The sequence below is a fragment of the Cyprinodon variegatus genome, unplaced genomic scaffold (genome assembly GCF_000732505.1).
Source record: "Cyprinodon variegatus isolate N-32 unplaced genomic scaffold, C_variegatus-1.0 Scaffold283, whole genome shotgun sequence".
In the NCBI taxonomy this organism is placed as follows: domain Eukaryota; kingdom Metazoa; phylum Chordata; class Actinopteri; order Cyprinodontiformes; family Cyprinodontidae; genus Cyprinodon; species Cyprinodon variegatus.
Genome location: NW_015150736.1, coordinates 233,040 through 250,577, shown reverse-complemented (window position 1 = coordinate 250,577; position 17,538 = coordinate 233,040). Strand labels below are relative to the sequence as shown.

Genomic DNA, 17,538 nt, shown 5'->3' with positions numbered 1-17,538 from the left:
CAAAACTAAAGTAACGAGCCAATTTTTTAAAATGTAAGGAGTACAAAGTACAGATATTTGTGTAAAAATGTAAGGAGTAGAAGTAAAAAGTCACCATAAAAATAAGTAGTAAAGTAAAGTAAAAATATTAGAAAAATCTACTTGAGTACAGTAACGAAGTATTTGTACTTCGTTACTTCCCATCTCTGTTTATAACTGATAATGGAACTTTTTAGCTTATATTAATCTCATCTATTTTGAATTCTGTTAATTTTTCCAGCACAATCCAGCCAAAACTTCTTATATCTTTTGCTTCTTTTTCCCAACAGCGTTGAATTACCTGCAGAGTTGGATGATCCTTTCTATGACCTTTTAAATTAGCCCAATAATTTTATGTTATTTGCTGTCTTCTAAATGCAAGTGGGATTTCTGCCATTTCTACCAATAAGGCTGCTGTTGGAGTAGTTTTAATTGCTCCTGTACATAATCTCAATGCTTCATACTGAATGCGATCCAGTTTCTGTTGATTTGTCTATAAACAGTGCTTCCATAATCTGTTACTGATCTAATTCATCCTGTATTTATATTATTTAGTGCTATTGTATGTGCTCCCCACTCCTTACCAACTAAGCATCTCATAATATTTAATACTTTCTTGCATTTGTCTAAAACTTTTTGAATGTGTATATTCCATGTCATTTGCTCATCAAACCAAACCCCTAAGATGATGCCACCGCTAATAATGCCAAGAAGAAGAAAATGAAGGGAAAGGAGAGGAAATAACCTTTCTGGGACAGTAGATGGCGCTGTATCCTATTTGGCCATGGTGTTAGCATAGCAGCCAGAGAAGAAGGACGAGGGCATAATTTTATTATGTTTATTTCATTTATTTATTTTTTTTATTTATTTATTTATTATTTCTTAACTTCTATGTCTTGTCTTTCTTAAAGTTATTCTTTCACCAACTGTTGTATATCTATGCTTGATATTTCATTTATTCTGTAATGTTACATGGAATTGCCAATAAAGCATTAAAAATGTTGGGGAAAATTAAATAGTTTGGAAAGTTAAAAAAAATCTATTAATTTATTTTTGTGCGTGTGAGGGTGTGTGTGTCTTGTTTCCTGTTTCTTTAGTCTTTATTTAACTCCTTGTCAGTTGGTGGCGGTAATAAACTTTAACTAGTTTGACAACCGCCATAAAACCTCAAAAGAAGAAGAAAAAGGAGGAGGACCAGGAAGTGGTCTGATCTGAGGACTGGAGATGATGATGATGATGATGATGATTGTGATGATGATGATGTCTCTGTGATGCAGCTTTCAGCAGAGCAGCCAGAGAGCGGGGATCGCTGACAATGAGATGGGGAACTGCTGGGCTTTCTGCGTGGGCCTCTTCAGGAAGGAAGCAAACAGGATCCAGAGAGGAGGCGGGTAGGTAAAGGAGCCGTTAGCAGGCTGAGCTAACTAGGCTGGAAGCTGACCCGCTGTATCCGGCCGGCCGGCCGGTCACTGATAGCTGAGCCCGATAAGTGACACCGCAGAATGTGGGTGAAGGCTTTACAGTAGTGGCCTGATTGGATCAGATGTTTATTTAAACGGGTCAGTAAATGTTTTGGGTCTCAACCTGCAGCTAGTCGGTTGGTCTCTGGAGGAATAAAGACCCCACCCCTATTGTTGACAGCTTGAGTACACAGTGGGGATCAGAAGGTTCCCCTCAGATGGATTTGAAGGTGCTTTATTTCCTTCAGTCTGGATCATATTTTTCCCTTTATTTCACCTCTAAAGCAAACACCATGACTGTCAACCTTCTGGGAGTAACCTGCCCTCCCTCCCCTCCAGCCAGTCCTTCATTACTGTATGTTTATTAATATTTCACTGTTGCACAGTCTGCTAGGAAGCCTCTACCTGGAGATCCCATCACCTCATAATGAAGACATCTCACTGGAGTAATGGAAGAAATGTTTAGTCAATGTGACTTTATCCAACTTTATTAAAGGCCTAAGATAAACAAAATAACTCTATGATGTCCTGGACGGGGCCGCCTTTTACAGCTGCTTTTTGTATCTCTGCTTCTGTCTCCTTGAACCCCAGTCGCCTCGGCAGATGGCCGCTCACACTGAGCCTGGTTCTGCTGGAGGTTTCTTCCTGTTAAAGGGCGTTTTTCCTCTCCACTGTTGCTACAAGCATGCTTAGAGTGAGGGATTGCATTTGAATCAATGAGTCGATGCAATCAACTGGTTTTCCTTAGATAGAAAACTTTGAATCATTCTGACTGGATGATCTGGTGAACTGTAGAGTGCCTTGAGATGACGTGTTGTGAATTGGTGCTATATAAATAAACTGAATTGAATTGATGTTGTCTCTAAATGTGTTTCAGGTCAAAATACTTCAGAAGTACTGCTACTGGAGAGCATTATACAATAGAGGTAGGACCTGTCAGTGTCGCTGATTCCTTTCAGTCGTAAATATTTAATGCAACTTTACTTTTATTGTTTCTTTTATTCTTCTAGTTTGAAAATCTGGTAGAGAGCGATGAGGTGAGTTGATTTAATTTTTGTTTGTTTCGATTTAGTTCTTAGTATCTGATAATGTGATTTCCCAGAAGAATTTCCTTCCCTTTCCAACCTTTTTTAACATAGTTTGCCTCCCTAACAAACTTTTATTCATTTTCGGAGGAAAAAGTTTGGAGAAATATCAATAAAATGTGTTTTACATATAATAAACAGAAATGTTTGTAGTATTGACTCTAGGGCTGCAACAAACGATTATTTAGCAAATTGATTAATCTGTCGATTATTTTTTATTATTTTTTATTAATTGATTAATAATCGGATAGCTAAGACAAATATTTACAAAATTAAAGTAGCAGAAACTAAAACTTTTCCACTTAAGTAGTTCTGAATAGAGCATATTGACAAATTAAAATGTTTTTTATCTTAAATGCAAAATGTTTTTGTTTTTTTACAATTTTGGTATAATTACTGCTTTAAGAGGGCCGCTCTGTCAGCTAAAGGCACGTTTTACAGTCTCTATACTCCATTTAAGGAATGAATGATTAATAAATTAGTTGATGATAATTTCATAATCGATTTATCTAATTAATTAATTCAGCCTTAATTTACTCCTTTTCAGTTCCAACTTTGGGTGTTTTGGTTTAGGTCTCTGCTAGCTTTGAACTTCCATGGAATAAAATCTTTTTCCCATTATTTCTCTGGGCCGATCGGATAGGGATCCATTTAAGGCTGTAGATTCTCTGTCAGATTTAGGACTGGACTTTATACTAGCTCAGTCTAGCACAATATTATGCTGGGATGTTAACTAGAGGTGACCAGATGTTTTAGACTTAAACAACTTTTATTGTCATTTTGTACACACAGGGTGTATACAAAACAAAATTCCGTCAAGTACAGTAAATGAACATTTCAAATCCATAAAGTGCAGCAGTTATCAAATGTAAACAGTGTGGGAGAAAAGGGAGGGAAAAAAAACATGGTGCAAAAAACTCTTAGCAGTGTGATGTGGAGTCTTTGACATGATTTACAGTTTTTTTTTACCACGCTGGCATGAAGATAACATGGATGTTTGGACTTAAACAATATCACTTATTGTTTAATGAAATGTGTTTTCTTGCATGCATTCATACCTGGCTTTATGTTCAGGCTTGAAAACAGGCGTAGTTTCCGGGTTTTCTCTGATTTAGCTCCATGTTTCTTCCCATCAACTCCGACCCTGTCAGGGTAAAGTTGTCCTGATGAGGAAATTTGAATAATAACGATACCCTGGAAAATATTCAATACTGTATACCATATTTTCTTGCTACGGCGATTACAAAATTACAAATTGATTAAAGGCATAAAAAAATAATTTTATTAACATGTTTTACGTTGGAACATGCTTTCTCAACAGGACCACAGCCGAACACTGATCTTTAAAAAGCCCATTTTGACTGATGTAAATTTCTCTTAGTTTATAACTGACACCATCAGTTGTTATGAGATTATAACACACCTTCAGGATCTCCATTCTATTTTACTGTCCATTAGGTGGTGCTCTGAAAAATAAATACAAAGTTTAGAGCATTACCTGTGGGGGATTTTTAGACCTGTGCAGAGCTAGATGAGATCAGTCGATTGGTTTCACATCCAGTTATCGGCTGATCATCGATTTTCCAAAATGGAGGCTGACCAAGTGTGCATATAAAAAAAACAATTTTAACTAAATTTGACAAAGATTTAAGCTTGGAGGAGGTTCTTTTATTTTAAGGTGTAAATAATCCAGAAATCTCAAATTAATATTAGCAAAAAGATGATAACACTTGTCTTTAGTATGTATACTGTGCAGAACTATTTCAATATTCCTAACAGCCATGCTTCAGAATGACCTGCAGTGTTTTCAGTCACTCAGAGGTTTTCATGCGTCCCAGAAGGTTTCATTGCTTGCTGTGTCCACCTTCATGTGACTTGTCTTTTTCTTCTTGACACTCTTCTGTAGAGCTCAGATGTCTGATGGCAACTGCCTGGACTGTAAAGCAGGAGAAAAACTGCAAAAAAAAAAAAAAAATTAATTTGTGTTACACTTTATTTTAAGAGTGTAAAGTTTTTCAACTTTGCCACAGTTTTTGTGTGTGTGTGTGTGTGTGTGTGTTTTGTGATAGTAATGGCAGGTTTGCATTGTGGAATAATACTCTACCTTTAGATGTTTGTGTATGAGAGTTAAAGCTACATGGGGAGACGTCACTGAAAGCAGGACAGCGCAGGACGCCCGAGAAGACTTTTTACTTTCGCATCATCATCAGACCTCTTTGTTGGATATGGAGTGATTTTTGTTCCATTATTGTTGCAAGAAACAGCAAAATTTTTAAAAAATTTTTAAATTTTAATGAATGTTAGATGAAATTGCAATCCAGAAATTAAACATCAAAAAAACGTCTTACGTCTTATGCTGTTTCCTTTTATTTTATTTATCCATTTTCTCTTTCCACATTTGTTTTAGATTTTATCTTACTTTTAAGATTTTTTTTTTTTTTTACAATTTCTTTAGATTTCATAGTTTCAAATCTACCTTTTGTATTTTCTATATATATATATTTTTTTCTTCAGATTGAGTTTTATGAATTGGATTCTTTTAAGTTGCGTTTTACAGATTACTTCACCTCCAATCCAAACAATTGCTCTTGACTAATCAAAAAAAATGCTAATGACGATACGGACAAGTAGAAATTTGTCTTTTCTTCACACTCCAGTGGAAAGAATGTGATCCGTGAAAACTAAACAGGAAAATTCTATTAAATTTACTTTGAAAAATAAAATTGGAAAAATTACATTTTAAAAAGAACACCAAATGTGAGAAAACAGCAAAATTAGCCTCAAAACTTTTTTTTCTTTTTATTTATGGAACCTGTTCTTTGCATCCAATAATGGACCAAAAATCTCCCCATAAATGTGATCCTTATTTTATGATAAAGAAAAATAAGGACATGAATTGGAGCAGATAATTTGTTTTTACTCTGTTTTATAAAAACTAACTAAATGTATTGTTTGCTGCATTGCAGGCTGAGAGCCCACAGCCGTGCCCCAGGTAAGAATTCAGGGTTGAACCTAACGGCTCAGCAGCTGTCCTCCATATTTTAAGGCATCATTGTCGTCCTGTTTTATATTTAGGCCCATCAATGAAGATGAACTGAGTCACCTCAAAGAGCAACGCTACGCCGCTATCTCAGACAAACAAGTCCTGATCGACCAAAAGCTGCAAGCAGAGGTGAGACATTTTAGTTCTTTGATTTTTTTTTTTTTTATATTCCAGCTCCCATTATTTGATTTCATGCCTTTAGTCCCGTTTTGGCTTCTTTTCATTTGCAGCATTGCTTTATTTTCTGTTTTGTAACTTTCTGTTTTGTTTTTAATTTGTTTATTTCTGTTCAGTTAGAGGAACAAGAGGAGAAGTTAAGGCTAGAAGAGGAGGCTAGAAATGCTGCCCAGCGCGAGGCCGCCAGGCTGGCTCGTGAACGAAAAATGAAGGAGGTGAGGCGGCACTGAGCGCTCCCTTCTGCTAGCTTACCTTACTGCGGGGCCAATCTCCTCTAACCTGGCGTCCCTCTATGAGGGCCATTAAAGTCCTCCTCCTTTTTGTTTATGTTTTTGCTGTTTGTGTTTTGTCCTCATCAGCTTGGTTATTCAGGGTTTCCATGGGTCATTAAAAAACATTAAGTCATTAAATTATAATTTTTTCAATTAAGGCCTGAATTGGCATTAACATTAATTAAATGTGATTATTGTGGCATTTAAAATGCTTTATTTAAAACAAAAAAACAATTGCTTCAGTTATATTATATTAGATATAACTGGCCCCGTGTGTTTGCGCGGAACTGCTTCTGGTGGATTGTAAAGCCAAAGCTAGAGAATGGGGAAAATGCACATTTCAACAAAAGTGCCTGAAAAACGAGGAATTCTGCCCATGACTGCAGCCTGTCGATGGTAAAGATGACGAAGGATTTTGCTGTGTTATATATAGCCAATTATTTCTAAGACCATTAAAAAGCATAAAATTAAGAGTTTCTCATTCCTGTATAAACCCTGTTATTACACAAAGCCGCTACGGTTAAATTAGTTATTTGCCTGTTTGCAGTATTTAAATCTTACCAATCTTTTCAAAAAGTTGGTATTAGATGGATAAATAATTGACTTCTTAACTTTTTCCAGATAAAAAAAACTTTTTGCTTTCATTTGTGCCGCAATAGAGATGAATCTATATGAAAATCTAGGCCGATACCAATATCAACTGTCATGGCTGATAATAAGATTTAATGTACAGATATATACCGTATTTTCCGGACTATAGAGCGCACCTCACTATAAGCCGTGCCCACTAAGTTTTTTTGAAAAACCTGGAAACGTACATATATGATGTGCAACGGGCTATAAGCTCAACTGTCTCCCACCAAACCTGTAGGGGGAGCTCTACATATAACACCTGCACTACGGAAGAAGAAGAATGCTAGCTTCTGTTAGCTTGTTGCTCGCAGAAGTAGGAGCTTCTATTGAAAGATAGCGCGTCATTAGTTCTTTATTTCAGCTCTGCAGGAGTTGAGCCCAGTCTCTTCATTGGTTCAGCAGCTTTAATAAAGCAAATAAATGTCAAAATGTGTGAATACGGAACATTTGTTTTAAATGGTGCCTGCTGCTAGCATGTTCTTTTGCTAAATGAAAATTAGCCTGTTATTCTTTCATTTCCAACTTTGACTTCCGTCTCTGGCGGTTAGGAAAAATCCACAGAAAAGCTGCTGCATGCAGCTTCTTATAAGCGGCTTATATTCCGGAAAATACGGTATATCTCTAACCTTTTGACATCATGAAAGGCCAACGACAGTGTTGACATCACTTCCTGCTTCGGCTTATAGCCCACACTGCATCACAACCCCTGTCACATGACAGGTCCCCCCTCCCTGACTCCCTTCCTCCTGAAACAAAACCAGCAGCATTTAAATGGAGATGAAAAATAGTTCATATATCGGCCCAGCATTAGTCTTTGGACGATCCAGATCCATCTGATACTGACATTAATGTGCATATAGCGTGCATCCCTAATTAGCAGCGAGGAACTGCAGCTCCATGGTTTCCTTTCCATTCATTTAGGACTGCTAAAGCTGCATTTTTCCTGTTCTTTTTATTGCTTTCCTTACTTTTTCCAAGTCTGAAGTTGTTCAACTTGTTTGCAAGAATGAAACTGAGTGGGAAAGCATCAGTGTGAAGTGTTCTGTTTTTTATTCTCTGGCTCTGCTCACATGTTCCCTCCAGAACTCCCACATTCTGAAGCCTATTCAGACTGATGAATCCTGCTTTTATTCTGCCAGTATTGAGGTATTTGTGTTGTTTTGCGTTTGCAGCTGTCCGCCCAGAGGACACGAGGGAAAGCTGACGGCTCCAGCGCTGAAACACAGCAGAGAAAGTGAGTTACTGAAGTTCTGCTGCTGCCTAGAAAGCTAGGAAACTGAGGGCAAGATCAAGTGCAGTGTGATCACAAGGTTCAGCAGAGGATCTGGGGGTAAAAAGGGAATTATTTGACAATAATCATCCATAGCAATAATGGACTTTTAAAAGACTTTTAAAAGGGCAATTTATTGTGACATTGAAATAAGAGACTGTGCTCTACAGTTTCACACTTCACATGCGGTGTTACTGAAAAAAAGAGTTATACTATGTGTATCCTGGCCAATGGTTAGAGAAGTGCGCTTGTGCTCTGAGAAGGTTGCAAGTACCCGGTTTGATCCCCGCAGCCTGGACTCTGGGTTCCTAAGCAAGACTTTAACCCATCTCTGCTCCCTGGGCGCTGCACAATGGCAGCACACTGGGATGAGTGAAATGCAGAGTTAATTTTAATAAAGGGATTAACATTTTTTTATATACATACATGTAACATTAGATCTTTCGTCTGTGAGATTACAAGTTACAAAGTTACAGCTTTGCAAAAATGCAACTACAAAACTCACATTTAAAGGTACAGAACTCAATTTTCCGAGTTCAAATCCTAATTTTTCATATATAGATCTAAAAGAACCGAGGTGAAGCTGTGTGACTGCTTACTAGTTGGTGGCAGTAATGCACCTTAAGGTTGTTCCAACTACCATTAAACAAGAAGAGGAAAACAACAAAACCATCAATCAAATATCTTGCTAAATATTGCTTTCAACGTGTCACAACCCGATCCATACCATCAGCTCATTTGCTCTTTTTATTTTGTAAATTAGATGATAATAATTTATTAGTAATAATAGTATTAATAAATTATGTTTTTCCCTCCCGAAAAATAGTAAGTGTACCAAACTATAATGTGTTAATAATGTATTTCCTGAGAAAAATAAATGTATTAAAACCCTTTAGATTATCAGTCGTCTGGGCGACTGGGATCAACGCTATACTCTTTGAGTTTTATTTTTTCCTTTCTTGTTAACATTACAGTATATAGTGTGTAACCTAAAGAAAGAAACAGCTAAAATGCAGATAAACATGGTTTAGTCATTTGGTTTTGCTGGACTGTAAAAAGCATCAAAATTCTCTCAGAAAAGTAATAAAACCTGTTTTAAAGATCTGTATTAGCATTCTTTAGTGAGTTAAGGATAAAAATAAGTACTTTTAGTACCATAATTACATTATTTATGAAAACACTGATGTATATATGGTTGCGCAGGTGCAAATGAGCTGATGGTACGGATGAGACGGATCGGGTTGTGAAACGAGCATCATGTTCCGTTGAAAGTTCTCAGACAGAAAGTTCTCAGACTGTACAACGAAACCCTGCGGTTTCATTGTACAGTGTGAGTTCACAGCTCACGATGTATGTTCTCACACTGTGCGACCCGAAGCTCTAAAGCGATCTACCTGCTAACACTGTACGTCTAAAAACCACGTCAGACTCAGCTCTGCAGTGAGATGGCGCTACTCAGATTCGTCTATTCCGAAGCCAAACCAGTAGAAGAGGAATATGAAGCTCTCCAGAGAGAAACACGCTGCCTTGGCAATTTGTGCAATTTTTTGCTTCAAGCCCTAAAAAGAAAAGACAACGACGTATTTGGACAAAGACATGGCTGAACAAATGTGACTACTATTGATTTAAAATCAAACATGTTATATTTTCTCACGATTCCTGATTGGGAAGTGGTCATGAGAGGCTGATCGCCCGTCGTTAGCCCCTGTATACCGCATGACACACGATCAGGCTGAAAGTCAGCCCGATCGAAAAATTTTCGAGCAAGTGGAAAGTCGGCCCGAAAAGGGCAAAAAATCGCACAGTGGAAGCCCGGCTTTAGCTACTCTACCGCCACCGGCTGGTGGGGAGTGTAACAGCTTTATCATTGGTTGTAGAGTTGTACTTGAATTTTTGTAAAGGTTTCTCCAAATGATTTCTAACCTTGTATTTAAATCCTACATTTATCAACATTATTGATCCACGTTTACAAAGCCGGACTTCTACTCAGACATTTCCATTAACAGCTAATTGTCTGTTGCTTCCTGTCATCTCATGGTAATTGTCTACCTGCCATTTTACAGGCAAAACTCTGGGGAGGATTTCGACGTCTACCTCCAGAATGTTAAAGCTCAGTCGGATGCCTTCAGGAGCAACAGTGAGTGACATGTTTCTATCGATTCAAACTCCGAATGTGCAAAGAAAAGTTTGGATCTCTGTTTCAAGACTCGGTGGATTTCAGAAAAGAAACGCAGCATTTAAGTGTTGCCTGTGCGTTTGCAGGACTTCCCTCTGAAACAAACGCATTGACTCCCAACACCGAGTACAGCTGGGATTTCACCACTAAGACCCGCTCCACCAACGATGATGGGACCTCACTCGATTTGGAGTGGGAGGATGAGGAAGGTGAGAGATTTTTAATCTGCTGCTTATATTTGATAGAATTCTCATAAAATTTCTATCAGTGATGTTTTGTTAATATTAGATTTACTAAGATAAATCTGTGTGGTACAAACAAGGTAGTCTAAATTACCAGACATTATATTCAAACATTACTTTTAAATGTTCAGGGACCTCTTCCCTTAATTATGGGGATTTCTGGTTGTCGTTATAACAACTTTTTCTTCATTGTATCTTAATCTGCTTATTTTTAATATGGTAATATTTTTTTATTCCATATAAACTATAGGGGGAGAAATGCCCTATCTGGTCTCCCTGAGCCAGTTACTATATTATTTTCCCACATGGGCAAATTTAACATATTCAGAGATGTTGCAGGGAGAAAATTCTCAATGGAATTGCACACAAATCCTAATTACTAAAGTTATACATTTAAGCTACCGAGTCAAATTACTCATCTGTACAGAAAGACCCAAAAAGAAAAATGTTATCATGATAAAATAAGGCTATATAACAAAGCATCCATCATGATTGAGTTTAGATCCTTTTTGAGCCTAAATAGAATTCCAGCACTGGGCTCAAAGAAAAGTGGCGCCATCTGCTGGCAATACCACAGAACTATCAAAAAGTCAGTTGGTGAAAAAATATATTGATTAAACATATCTACAGCAATGAATCCTCCCCAGAGCCTCCTAACAGAACATCGCGGAAAAAGGAAAAATCCTGTTAATAACAAATGCAAACAGGGACATAACATGAAGTTGAGAAATAATTCAATGAAATGAATAAAAATAAGTTAAAGGTGAAATGTTTCATGGGAATAAACACAAATTAAACACCTTAAAATGATCAACAACAGTTTGAGCCCTGGATTATACATTATCTGATCTTAAGGAGGCTTCTGGATACTAGCAACTGTGACAGAAAAGCAAGTGTTTATATGCATGCTGAGCAGATTATCAGTCGCCATAAACCAACACCTCAGTTGGATTACAATTTCGAGTAGAATAGAAAATCCCTTTAGAATCAGAATCAAGTTTATATTTTTTATAGGTTTGCACTTACAGGGAATTTGACTTGGCTTTGATGGTGCAGACAAATTATATATATAGAGAGAGAGATATAGATATACATAGATATATATACATAGATATAGATAGATATAGATATATAGATATATATTATAGATATACATATATAGATATATATATATATATATATATAGAGAGAGAGAGAGAGATAGAGATATATAGATATGTGTGAGTGTGTATATGTGTGTGTGTGTGTGTATATATATATATATATATGTGTGTGTGTGTGTATATATATATCAAATTTTTGTCTGCATTTGTCTATCTATATGTATGTATATATGTATGTATACACAATACAGGCTGATATAGTTATATACAATATAAACACACAATATACTAAATATAATGTATAGTATATAGCTATATACTATATACACAGTAGGCTGTGCATTAAGAAGGTCTGGAGATGCTACGTTGGTGTAGCGTCCTGAACGGGGGAGAGGCATCGTCAGTGTTACCGGGTCTCTGGGCCTTGTTTATAAGCCTGGTAGCGTATGGGGAGAAACTGTTCTTGTGGCGTGAGGTTTTGGTCCTGACAGACCGCAGCCTCCCACAAGAGGGAACTGACTGAAATAGTTAGTAGAGAGGGGTGAGGGATTGGCCACCATCTTCCCTGCACGCCTCAGAGTCCTGGAGGCGTACAGGCATGCAGGGAAGATTGTGGCTGATCACTCTCATTGACCCACAATGGGCAATTTGTGGTGTTACAGCTGCAAAGGCATTACAGCAAAAGTGATCACACAATGTGGACATTAAAAGCTTATAAAAATAACAGAATAAGTAACAGAGTTTAAAAATAACCAAAATACCGTACTGTACAATATTTTTTACAAATATAAATACTGTGCGGTCACCCGAAGACTAAATAATCAATATACAGCTGTGGACATTTTTACAGTGGTGGATTTAGAAAAATGGCAGCAAAACCAGAGATCTGCAAAATGAGCAGCAGCTTGTTATTTAAGTAACTAAGGTAGAAACTGTACAAAATCAGCAACAACTTATTGAGATTTCATTCAAATTCTGCAGAATCTGATCAGAATGTTCTGACCGAGATGTTTAGAGGACACATCTGCTGATCAGCTGTTTATTTAGAGGACCTCTGTCCCTGTAGACATAGCTACAGATGATACGATAAGTGGTAGCAGGAGGTAATTGTTGCTGCACATGGTCCTTGAATTTAAAGGTATAATGGAGGATGTTCTTTTTGCAGTTGGATCATCTAAATTAGAGTTTCTCGTAATTGTCAGTCATTCTGGTGATATCTTTATGTAAGGCTGTCCTTCATGCTCATCCCCATTTTCACGTACCGGCAGCGGGTCTGAAATCGTGGAAAAATTGAAAATCTTCTTTTTGAAAGTAAGCTTGTATAAGTGATGCAAACAGCAACTTTTAAACAGAGCATGCACAAGGAGAAATTAGCTTTTGCATGATCTCGCTTGCTATAATAGGCGTTCCCTTTCAGGAGTGGCTACAGGGTTGTGCATGTGCAATTAGTAGGCAAAAGTAGACTGGAAGGAAGGGGGGTATGAGATAGGGGGCGAGACATGCGGAAAAGGACCACAGGCCGGATTCAAACCCGGGTTAGCTGCATTGAGGACGAAAGCCTCTGACACAGGTCATGCATACTAACCACTGCGTCACCTGCACGCCCGCAATTATTTTTTAAAGTTGAAACTGTGGGTCTTTTAAAAAAGTCGTGAATCCTTCACTGTACCTTTTTAATATAACTGATTCCTCAAATTCAAATTAAGGAAATTAGTTCCTGGAAATTCCTTTACGTGTCCTTTAGGGCAGGCATCCCCAATCTCGGTCCTCGAGGCCCGCTGTCCTGCAGGTTTTAGAGGTTTCCCTGCTTTAGCACACTGATTATAATGATTGCAGTAGACCAAAAGCCTGTTAATCAGCTTTCAATTAAAATCAGCTGTGCTGGAGCAAGGAAACCTGTAAAACCTGCAGGACAGGGGGCCTCGAGGACCGAGGTTGGGGATGCCTGCTTTAGGGAACTGGCATTGTTAATAAGGCAAGTGGCAGATGGGAAGATTATTTTTTGGTTATTAGCTGGAGCAATGTGAAAAGTTTCATTCACTTGAAGTAAATTATGAATTTTTTTTCAGTCTGTGCTACTTAACTTCCTTCATTTTTGATTCAAGGGCAAATTAAATGTGTATATTAAACCTTAAGAATTGTTCCAAAAGGCGCTTGAGTTAAAAAAAAAAATTGTCCTTCCTTCACAGGGATCAACCGGGCACTGCCGGCCTGGGAGCGTTCTCGCACTGAGGAGGACATCTTGCGGGCGGCTCTGAGACCGGGCAGCAAACAGGTGAACAGTGGGCCGACCTCGGCCTCTGAGGACTCCAACGCTCTGGAGTGGGAGAACGACTTTGTGAGTACTCACCCAGAGGACAGCGCAGACGCTGAGTTCGAAGGGTTTGTCAATCCTGTCTTAGACACTCCCTCAGAAGACGCCTCGGACTCTGGCCTCAGAGCAGACAACCAGGACAGATAGTGTCCAGCACCAAAGGGGACGTTTGTCTTCGCCTCACCAGCTTTTTGCCTCATCAATCAGAAATGTACGTCTTCATAATCTGTAATGAATCTGTGATGCTGGAGAAATGAGGAATGGATCCACTGTCAGTTTAAAGAAGATTTGATCAAATACATGTTTTCAGTGCCTTCATCTGCTAAAGTGTCTGACATTCAGCTTTGGAACTGGACTTTGTTTACCGTTTGAATCATTATTTGGTTACGATTCTTTTTTTGATGATCCGTGCTTGGCTGAGGGGACTAAAATCAGATTGTATTATAAACATAACTGTAAAAACTAACCAAGCTTAGATGGAAAAAATGCCTTTTTTCACAGCGTTGGTTTAGCAAATAGATATTTACGTGGAGGAAATATTAAAAAGCAGAAAAAGAAGCGACTGACTCGAGGATCTTTTTGCTAGTTTTTAAGTTTTGATCTCTGAGTTTTGAGAGTAACAGATATTGTAGGAATACAATTGAAATCAGATTACCACTCTTTATGAAAAGTCTTAAGACTTTTCTAATTTGCCCAAATGTTTTTAATTAAATTACCAGTTTACATTTTAAATTTTGGTTCATAGGATTTCTGGTGTCCTCCTTTCATCGTTTCATTCCTGATGACAGAATCTTTATTCGTTTGTACGCGGCCTTCCCTCCCTGCTTCCTGCTCAACTTCTCATTTCTCAAAGCGATTTGCTTCGTCGCCTTTCGGCCATTTTGTAATGGTCTTGATGTAGCAAAGGGTTATTTTATATCTGGAATAACTGGTTGTATCTACGCTTTCCCTTTCTGGCAGATGACCAAAGATTATCTTTTATTATTCCCACAATGCATGACACTGCCACCCCCGTGCATCACAGTTGATTTCCAGCCTCCATCAAAATATAACAACAGCCACTGAGGCCAAATACTTCTACTGAATTAATTCACTCAAACCAGAGGGTGTTTCTGTTTTCGGTGTATCTTTTGGGGGGGAGGGCTCCTTGATTTCTGAGAAACTTTTCTGGCAATCAGACTATCCAACCAGCTTTGGCCCGTATCATCATTGTTTTCAGCTTGGAGTCGAGGCATGCACTTTGGTACGAAAAGAAATGTTAGCCTTTAAGGCACAGAATCCACTCTCTTCCCAAGATGTTCAGAAATGTGTGTCATTGTCTGAACAGATGAACGTAGCACTATCAGGAATCTAGAGATTGTACCTTAGAATGACTCTGTTAAGATTAGCCATCGTCTTCCTGCTAAGTTTTTTTTTTAAACCGTCACACAAGCAACATGATGCAGAAAGTGTGCTTGTATAAAAAGAACTTCAAAGTTAGAGCTTTAATTTAGCAAATCCATCACCAGGAAACATTTGCAGCCAAGACATCATTGGGCATTTTTTCTCTTTGTCTAAAAGCAGTGTAGTATTGCAGTTCAGAAACTACTGAATTTGAAGAGAAGAGATAATTATAAATTCTGTAATTCCAGCTTTTCCCAAATAGATAAATGGTTGTCCCTTTAAACAGTGTACGTGATTGATGGCTTTTATTTATTAATTTTTTTTTCCTTTTTCATTTCCAGACATCTAAATGTCACTTTCTTGTCCAGTTTCTGGGATGCTTTGCTCACTTGTTAAAGCAACACTGTGTAACTTTATACCCAAATATTAGCCTTAATTTGATAGATGAATTATCAGGTAATCTTGCAGGTCTTGGTGTGTATCGATGCTCCATCCAGGCTGCTCTCCTCATAAACGTTCCTATGTAACTTTAAAGGGTCAGATCTGTCCCTGAATGAGTCATGTGACCCAGAGCGCTGCTTTACAGCAGTCTGAGATCCCCTTAAACACCAGAGCTAACTAAGCTAACAGTTGTTAGCCAGATGTGACCCTGACCTGATCAGACACATTTGCCTCTTTAGTTTTGGTAACTTATCTAGACAGGTTAGTTCAGTTCACTCTGGATTGATTCATTTTTCTCCTTTAGAAGGCTTCAAAATTGGGCATGAATCAAAAATATCTCCCACAAGCCCACTGTGACACACTGCTGCGGGATGATAACCAGCCCTAAAAGATAAGGTAATGCTACCTACTGCTAGCTTGCTACAATAGTGCTTATATACACAATAAGCCCACCGTGAATTCATTTAAAGCTTGAAGATCCTGGTTCGCTATTAAGCTGTGAAAAGTCGTCTACTCCTCCCCCACCTGTTTCTGCTGCTTCCATATATGGAGGGTGATGATTGGCAGAATAGAATAAATAACTCATGAAATAATTATTTAAATGCGTCACTAATTTATTTAGACTGGAAATAAATGCAGATTATACTTCCTATTTTATATTCATTTAAACTGTCACACATCCATCAAAGTCAAAGAGGCGGGACTAGAGTATCACCGGTTCACGTTCTCAACCCAACTGCATAAAGAGGCAGGAGTTACTTATCCATTGTGTTGAAAATAAACGGCACAGTGTTTGAAAAAAAAGTAATTTACAGCTTTTGCAGTGAAAATATTGACATTGGACAGAAAAGAAAGCAGGAAGTTGTCTTATGTTGCTCGGTAAGAAGCATCCAATCAGACGTAAGGGTTTCTATGGAGGCCGTCCTAGTCCCGCCTCATTGACTTTAATGGACGTGTGGCAGTTTAAATGAATTCATGGTGTGCTTCAGCACAGAAACATTGAATTATTTATTAAATCATTGCCTTCACTTGACCAACATATAATTGATTCTAAATGTATTAAAGTCGTAGGGAAATCATATTTTAATGTTAAATCATTCTGGCTTAAACATGTGTATAAATGTATTTTTTTATCATATTCTCCCAAAATTTGTAAAATTTCTATTTTTAAAAAATCCTGTCTTAAAATCTGTGTTTTTTCCGTTATCTGATGTAGGCCAGTTAATTATACGTCAGCCTGAACACCTAAATTCGGCCAATACAATACCAACGGTCATCTGTCAATCACATTTTTTCGGTCATAGCAATTTTATTCATATGTCGCAGCTAATATTCGCAGCTTTCCTCCTCTAAATAAAAAATGTACGACGGAGGAGACTCATCCACGACCTCCGACACTAAACTCTCCTCCTCTTGCATGTTTCCTCTGTCCATAGCGTTCCTTGACAGTGTCGTTTCTAAGTCACCAATTTAGTGCTACTTGGTCCCAATGGAATTTCCCATTTGGAACCTACTAGCACTAAGTTGCTAACTGGTTAGCAAGATGCTTCCGACAAACCGGCCACAACAATCCCGCCCTCTTGATAAACGACCAATCACATTCATTTTATTCACTCGTGTAAAGTCGCGCACCACTTGGAAAATTTCGGAAATGCAACAGTTGGAACAGCCGCTTCCCTACGACCTTAAATACTGTATTTAATTCTATTTTAATAAACGACTGACACATTTTTTCAGTTGTTTGTTTTTTTATATTCTGGCATCACCCTCCATATCCCAGATGTGTTCTGTTTGTTCTTAAACTTTGAAAATGCCCACATAGGGAACGTGAAAACGATTAAAACTTATGAAAAGATCAATAATGTCAGACATTTGACATCGTGTGTGAGCGTTCATAAGCACAGCATGTTAGCATGCACTG

General features: G+C 37.9%; 1 protein-coding gene across 2 annotated transcripts; it reads left to right on the top strand.

The window, feature by feature from the left end:
- The first annotated feature begins 1,253 nt into the window (after positions 1–1,253).
- ap1ar (adaptor related protein complex 1 associated regulatory protein) lies at positions 1,254–15,920 on the top strand. 2 transcript variants are annotated; one of them, XM_015383398.1, is made up of 10 exons: positions 1,254–1,409; positions 2,356–2,404; positions 2,489–2,515; positions 5,530–5,555; positions 5,639–5,735; positions 5,900–5,998; positions 7,861–7,922; positions 10,022–10,095; positions 10,221–10,343; positions 13,669–15,920. In XM_015383398.1, the coding sequence occupies exons 1-10, from the start codon at positions 1,339–1,341 to the stop codon at positions 13,938–13,940; spliced, it is 900 nt and encodes a 299-aa protein (XP_015238884.1). In that variant the 5' UTR covers positions 1,254–1,338; the 3' UTR covers positions 13,941–15,920. The 2 variants fall into 2 exon arrangements, with proteins under 2 accessions (XP_015238884.1, XP_015238885.1); XM_015383399.1 differs by lacking the exon at positions 5,900–5,998.
- Positions 15,921–17,538: the final 1,618 nt, after the last annotated feature.

Excerpts from the sequence above, each read along its gene's own strand:
- ap1ar (XM_015383398.1), top strand. The coding sequence starts at position 1,339 with ATGGGGAACTGCTGGGCTTTCTGCGTGGGCCTCTTCAGGAAGGAAGCA. Across the intron at positions 5,999-7,860 it reads GTGAACGAAAAATGAAGGAG|CTGTCCGCCCAGAGGACACG; the intron begins GTGAGGCGGCAC and ends TTGCGTTTGCAG. Across the intron at positions 10,344-13,668 it reads GGAGTGGGAGGATGAGGAAG|GGATCAACCGGGCACTGCCG; the intron begins GTGAGAGATTTT and ends CTTCCTTCACAG.